The sequence below is a fragment of the Mus caroli genome, chromosome 7 (assembly GCF_900094665.2).
Source record: "Mus caroli chromosome 7, CAROLI_EIJ_v1.1, whole genome shotgun sequence".
NCBI lineage: Eukaryota > Metazoa > Chordata > Mammalia > Rodentia > Muridae > Mus > Mus caroli.
This window is the reverse complement of record NC_034576.1, coordinates 111,095,577-111,103,029: the sequence shown is the minus strand read 5'-3', so window position 1 is coordinate 111,103,029 and position 7,453 is coordinate 111,095,577. Positions and strand designations below refer to the sequence as shown.

General features: G+C 41.1%; 1 protein-coding gene and 1 pseudogene across 1 annotated transcript; one reads left to right on the top strand and one right to left on the bottom strand.

Annotated features, from left to right (window-relative positions):
• The first annotated feature begins 2,765 nt into the window (after positions 1 to 2,765).
• Positions 2,766 to 3,821, top strand: LOC110299238 (olfactory receptor 10A6-like). The gene has a single exon (XM_021168887.1). It carries the CDS (start codon positions 2,772 to 2,774, stop codon positions 3,738 to 3,740), a length of 969 nt encoding a protein of 322 aa, XP_021024546.1. The 5' UTR covers positions 2,766 to 2,771; the 3' UTR covers positions 3,741 to 3,821.
• A 1,668-nt stretch (positions 3,822 to 5,489) lies between these two features.
• The window catches only part of LOC110298038, a 3,142-nt pseudogene continuing 1,178 nt past the window's right edge, over positions 5,490 to 7,453 (bottom strand).

Below are 7,453 nucleotides of genomic sequence, written 5' to 3'. Positions count from 1 at the left end.
TCTCTCTCTCTCTCTCTCTCCCTCCCTCCCTTCCTTTCTTGCTTTCTTTTTTAGAAGAGAACAGACAGTGATTTCAGGAATAAGTACTTTGCATACTTCGCATACACTAACTATCATGTCCTAGAAGGTTCCGACTGGTATACTAGGTCAGTGAGCCAATACTTACCTTTCTCCATATGCAAGGTGAACCTTAAAGGAAAGAGAGCTTGCCTGGTACCACCAGTTACAATTATTTAGGACAATGTTAGAGTGTTTTAATAATTGAGAAAGTATTTATGGTCAGCTCATCTTAACCTTCATGATAGTTCTTTTGCTTTTAGGTTTTAAATGTTTGTTTTTCATGTACTTATGAAGAACAGAGTAACAAGTCAGTTCTTGTGTACAATGTACTATGATCACGTCAGGGCAGTTAGCATTTCTGTCGTTTCAGACTATTATCTTTCCTTTGTGTTGGGGACATTCCAAACCTTTACTAGCTATATTGAAATGCACAGTGAATTGTGAATTGTCTGCTGTAGCCATCCTACTAAAGACAGTTTTATTCTATTATACATTGTTAGTTGGTTTCATGAAGGTTTTAAAATAAAATATTTTTTTATTAAATTAGTAATAACTTACTCTCATACATTTAGATTTGAGTACATACAAAATTTCAACTTTCTCAGAGACTATATTACCTGTTGTAGAAGGTATGTATGTATGTGTGTGTGTGCCTGTAAGCATGAGTATGCTTTCATGAATGTGGAGGACAGAGTTCTATGTGTGTTCCTTAGGAACTTTTTTTTTTTGAGACAGGGTTTCTCTGTGTAGCTCTGGCTGTCTGGAACTTACTCTGTAGACCAGGCTGGCCTTGAACTTAGAAATCCATCTGCCTCTGCCTCCCAAGTGCTGGGATTAAAGGCATGCGCCACCACTGCTCGGCAGGAACTTGTCTTTTGAGACAAGGTTTCTTGGGGCCTGCTGATTATAATAGTCTGGCTGGCCAGTGAGTCCCAGGAAGATTCCTGTCTCTACCCACCAAGAATTGAGATGAAAAGTGTACATCACCATGCCCCACATTTTTGTGTGGGTTTTAGTGATTGAATCTTAGGTTTTCATGATTTCATAGCAAGCACATTACCAACTGAGCTACTGCCTCACTAACAGCCCCAATTTTAGGAGTTTTTGATACCTAAAATATGTATAAGAAATGATACAGGCAATTTGTTAAATCCTATGACCATGGTCCAATTCAAGAATAAATGAACTTGCCTTCTACTCCTTACTAATATTCTACAGATCTGCACTGAAGGTCACAATACATACCTTCAAATGGCAGTGCCTCTCTGTGGTTCTGGATTCCTCATCTCCCTCAGTAAATGTCCTCTGCATTTCAGAACATTATACAGAGACCAGAAGGCTCCATTCTAACCCTGTGGCATCATCCCAGAATCTTCTGAGTTGAGCAAATCACAATCCCTGGTTAGGATTGCTATCCTTCTTTGTCATGTATGCACTAAGATTCCCTCATTTAATTTTCCAATCCAGATCTTATTACTTCTCAATTCTTTCCACACTCTGTTATGTACTGGCTTCTCCTTTCTTTTAGACAACCCTTTTTATTAAAGATAGAGCCTAGATTTTCCTAGGTTCCTTTATCCTGCAAACATTATTTTAATATTCCTTATGATCCTGTGACTGTTGCAGGCACTGTGCACATAGGCAAGAAACCAACACAATCTTTGTTCTTTATCATTGTGTCATTGTATGTGGTAGGATTTTAATATACAAAAATACTATGACAGTTGTTAATAAGAGGAAACGTACAAGTAGAGGCGAGAGTGTTCCGAGGTGTGTGTGGGATATCTTATGCAGCATTCTTCTAGAGGCTCATGCCTGCTTTATGTAGTGCCCTTAATTCTTCCTGAATTGTAGAAGCTATCGGAAGAGTTGTGACCATATAGTGCCTGGAAATGACAGCTCCCTGGTCAGAGTTTGCTGAGGAAGTAATTAATGATTTCATGAACTTCCTGAAGTAGAGGAGGTTGGAGAGATGCACAAGAGATGATGAGGAGTAGGGAGAAAGTTTAGAAGAAAGTTTCATAATGACCCTTAGATGGACCTTTTCTTTTGTTATCATAGTCACAAGGAGGGACTCCAGCATGTAGTCCTAAGAAATGAAAATCGCACTTAGGTAAATTTCAAGAGAATTGATCACTTCCATCCTAGGCTGAGACCAGGAAGCTTGAAACTCATTCAAACATGTTGGTGTCACCTAATATAGATAAATTTAATATACAACACCCTCCATACATTTCTATGGAATGTTGATCACTGCCTGTCAAAACTGCCCTAATCATTTAAAATGTAATGACACATTGAACAAATGTACTGTTATAACTGAATGATTAACCTACCTTTACTACACATTATCTTCCATGTTTTAAAATTTTATATGTAATACAGTTAAGTAAAAGATATATCTCTAACAGTAGTATGGGGAAGAAATAGAATTACAAATTATTTTTATTTACTTTAGGACTATGATTTAATTCAACGTATATGGTGTTCTATGACATTTTATGCTTTTCAGCCTAAATTCTAAGCCAGAATCATATTGTTATTTCCTCTTTTATGTATCATTAATCCATTTGTGTAGCTATTCTCCAAACTCAAAATAGATAATTTTTGTGTGGACAGTCTTTTCTTGTAATGCTTTGTCATAATTCTTCAAGTGAATGGAAGCTAGAGCCGGGACTGTGACTTCATTCCTACACACTGTGTTCCTAAGAATGACCCAGGGCTCCACTACAGCAATGAGGGGGCAGAATGACAGCTCTGTGGCCGAGTTCATCCTCTTGGGATTTTCGAACTATCCTGAACTCCAAAGGCAAATGTTTGGGGCTTTCTTAGTTATTTACCTGGTGACTCTGACTGGAAATGCCCTCATTATGTCTGTCATCCTCCTGGACCGGAGCCTGCATATCCCCATGTACCTGTTCTTGCAGAACTTGTCTGTGGTGGAGACTGGCTTCAGCACAACTGTTATGCCTGAGATGCTGGTGGTCCTGACTAGTGAGAAAGCGACCATTTCCTTTGGGGGTTGTTTTGCACAGATGTACTTCATTCTTCTCTTTGGTGGGACTGAGTGTTTTCTCCTGGGGGCAATGGCCTATGATCGATTTGCTGCAATCTGCCATCCTCTATCCTACCCTGTGATTATAAACAAAAGAGTTTTTATGACATTAGTGACATGCTCATGGCTCTCAGGAACCATGATGACTACTTTGCAGACCACATGGGTGTTCAGTTTTCCCTACTGTGGTTCCAATGAAATTAACCACATCTCATGTGAAACCCCAGCAGTACTGGAGCTTGCATGTACAGACATTTTTTTCTTTGAGATCTATGCCTTCACAGGCACTGTTCTGATCATTTTGACTCCCTTCGTGCTGATTCTTTTGTCTTACATCCGAATTCTCTTCTCCATCCTGAAGATGCCATCCACTACAGGGAGGCAGAAGGCCTTTTCCACATGTGCCTCTCATCTCACCTCTGTCACCCTCTTCTATGGCACGGCCAGTATGACCTATCTGCAGCCTAAATCCAAGTATTCACCAGACACCAAGAAACTGATGTCACTGGCTTACTCTCTGCTCACCCCTCTGCTGAATCCACTTATCTACAGCCTGAGAAACAAGGAGATGAAAAGGGCTGTGGTAAAATTATGGGAAAGAAAAGTGGCTTTACACACAACCTGACATATTGAAGAGTTGTGTGATATTCAGATAGCTCATAACTGAACTGTGAATGAATTAACAAGGTGAAAACTAAATTTCTTGGTGAGCATGTTTTAATTAATTCTTTCTAAAATAATTCTATTATTATTAATGTTGTTGCTGTTGTTGTTATTTACTTCATGACTACAGTTTCCTTTCCCTCTTCTCTTCTCGGTCCTTCCTCCCACCTCCCCTTTGCTCTGCCCACCCACTCCTTCTCTTTTTTTATTCAGAAAAGGGCAGGCTTCCCATGGATATTAACCAAAGATGATATATCAAGATGTAGTATGAAAATGTACCTCCCTCGTATTAAGGTTAAACAAGGCAACCCAGTAGGAGTAAAAGAGTCCCAAAAGCTGGCAAAAAATTAGAGACAGCCCTCACTCCCACACTGTTAGGAGTCCTACAAGAAGACTAATCTATACTACTGTTACATATGTGCAGAGGGCCTAGGTCAGTCATATGCAGGCTCCCTGGTTGTCAGTTCTACCTCTGTGAATCCCTATGATCCAGTTTAGTTGATTCTGTGGATTTTCTTATTGTGTCTTTGACCCCTCTGGCTCCTACAATCCTCCCTCTCTCCTCTTCCACAGGATTTCTTACGTTCTGCCCAGTATTTGCTGTGGGTCTCTGCTTCGGTTTCCATAAGTTGCTGGGTGAAGCCTCTCTGATGACAATTGGGCTAGGCACTAGCCTATGAGTATAGCAGAATATCATTAGGCATCATTTCGTTGACTTCTTTGTCAGATGTGTTTTGTTCTATCCTAGGTTTCTGGACTGACCAACCTCTGGGTCCTGGACCACCCAGGAGTGTCAGGGGTGGGCTCCGTCTCATGGCATGTGTCTCAGGCATAATTGTTTATCTTTAAAGTTTTAAAATGCCACTTAAAATTTTGCTTTTTAAAAAAAAACATTGCAGACATCTTTTATTAGTTCATTTAATTCCTGACAACTGTTTCCACACATTGTGTCATCCTTGGGTTAATAGACCCACAGGCTAAAAATATTCTTGAAGAATGTTTATATATAAATATAAATGTGTGCCATACATCCTCAAGATGACAGAAACCTTTGCAAATAAAATTAAAATTGAATCTAAGTGAGAAATGATCAGATTTCCCACTTTGGCAAAGACTGAGATCAGGCATGAGTCTCTGGTCAGTCATGCTGGAGTTGGATCCCTGAGTAGAAGGGAGGGAGAAAGCACATGACAGAAAAACTATATCCTCCAGGAGCAGGGCATGAGGCTGGGGAGACAGGCTGAGGACAGGGGTGAGAGGCATGGCTGCACTGGGGAGGTGTGTGTGCCTGTAGGTGTATATGGGAGATCATGGGTGGAGACAAAGTCAACTTTCCTATTTTCACAATAGCAGCTAAGTCATAATGGACAAAGACTTGGATTTTGTCTTCTGGCCAATGTGACTTCTGGGGCCAGGTGTTCCTGACAGATACTTGGAACATTTCCATTCACACATAGCCTTTGGTGACAACTGGTATCCTGAGCCTGTAAGGATGGGACTGGAGTGGGATTCTACGAGATGGGCACCCTCTCTTCACTCTGCACCCCAGAGTAAGACTGTTGATTCAGTGCAGCTCTTGAGAAGGTACAGCTTAGAGGACAGGGGATTTCTCAAGGGTTTTCCTATGGTTTGAGTGGTCAAAGTCCAGCTGGCCAGGGAAAGAGTAGCTGCTACCCATGGCATGCTTTAGGTCCTGTGTGATGATAACCACTTAACTGTGGCCTACACTAAGCCTGATTGCATTCTGGGCCATATCCATGGGGATACCACAACTCAGTACCACCAGAGATGGCTGGTCTTCATGATCTGAGTGACGTGAAGCTCCCACATTGGTCAGTAGTGTCTGGCACTGTGCAAGCAGCACATACCCTTGGAGCTGGATCCGCTGGATGTAAAACTTTCAGGTGTTTAGAAGTCTCTCCTCTAATCCAGCTGTTCAGATGGATTTCCTTACCAAATTCAGCCTCCAGCCTCTCCTCTAGATAACCCCAGACATGAGGGTTTCATAAACCTGACAGTTTTCACTTACCAGATTAGCAGCCTTCCCAAGGCCATCAAACATGGGCGTGCTCTCAGTCCCTGGCCTGAAATTCTTCTCTTGTTCACCTCCAAACAGATGGGGTCCAAGGGGTTAACTTTACTGATCTCTTGTACAAACAGAGCACCAATCCTGGAACCATAGAACTTGTGCCCCATGATGGTCAGAAAGTCCACACCTAAGTCATCTATATCCACTCCCTTCTTCCCAGTGCCCCAACAGTATCTGTGTTCATGAGGACTTGGGGCAGCCTGGAAACAGCCAGGATCTGGTTCTATGCCTTAATGTGTCAACTGATCCCTGAGACAAGCATAATGACACTGGTCTTGTTATGGGCCATTATGATGGTTATAAGGCTTGTGATGGGGCTAACAGCCTCACCTCTGCCTGCCCATTCACCTTTGACACAAAAGTGTCAAAGTGACCTCTGTCATTTGTCCTTCTATTAGGTGCTTCAGGGGCAGCTGGATGGAGTCATGTTCTATTGTGCAAGTGATAAAATGAGGCCTGGTCCCCTCCTCAGGACTGTGATGGTCAATCATGTGCTCCTTCAGGGTCTGCTGTTCATGGAAACATTTCACCATAAAGTGGTTTACTAAATTTGACTCAGTGCTCCAGGAAGTACATGATGTCCTGAGGCTTTCCCCCTATCATCTTGGCTAGACTCACTTGAGCTGTGTTTATAATGTCCTTGGCCTTCCTACTTGTCCAGAGGTAGAGACCTCTACACCTTCTATGCACCTTTCAACATGCTCATTCATGCTGCTTGCCCCCGTGCTGCCTTTTTAATATAAAAAATAAATTATTTCTAAAGCAATTCTTTACTCAGATTATGCCTCTCTTTTAATCCTATAGTCTATTGGTTTTAGGGTGCGCATGTTTCTATAACATACAATACAATAATTTATTGATTTATTTCTGATATATATATATATATATATATATATATATATATATATATATGCCATTGTAGAGTATTGGTATTAAGACAATATTTTACTAAACATATAGTCCCAAATTTTCATATGCTTGGTGATCTTACCAAGTATTCTGTGGCAGATTCTTGGGTTGACAATTGACAGGATGAGGCCTGCTGTGGTCATATATTTTAACCATCATTGTGAGGTGGTACATAACTGTAATTCAAGCACATGGAAAGTCATGGTGGGAAGCTGTGAAATTCAAGTCCAGTTTATTCTTATAATAAGTTCAAGGAAAGATTGTGTCTTGATAAAACAAGAATATTCTCTTCTTTGTTGCCACAGACCAGCCTCAGTTGGCCCCCCTCAATCCGTGGGAGAAATTAGGGTTCCAGAGAGGTGGGCAAGGAGTTGGTGACAAAAAGAGTGACAAATAGACATGTACACAAGGGAGTGCTGTATCTGAATGTAATTTTGTCAAAGTTAGTGTCAGATATATATAATGCAGAAAACAAAGAAGTAGGGCGTCACAGCAGGCAAGGTGCATTGAAGTTATCTGACACAAAACAGAAGAATGCCTTCAAAGGACTGGCAGAAACCAAGCAATGTTTATAGTTAAGATCCATCCCATAAGCAGCTTCTAAACGCTGACACCATTGCATACACTAGCAAGATTTTGCTGAAAGGACCCAAATATAGCTGTCTCTTGTGAGACGA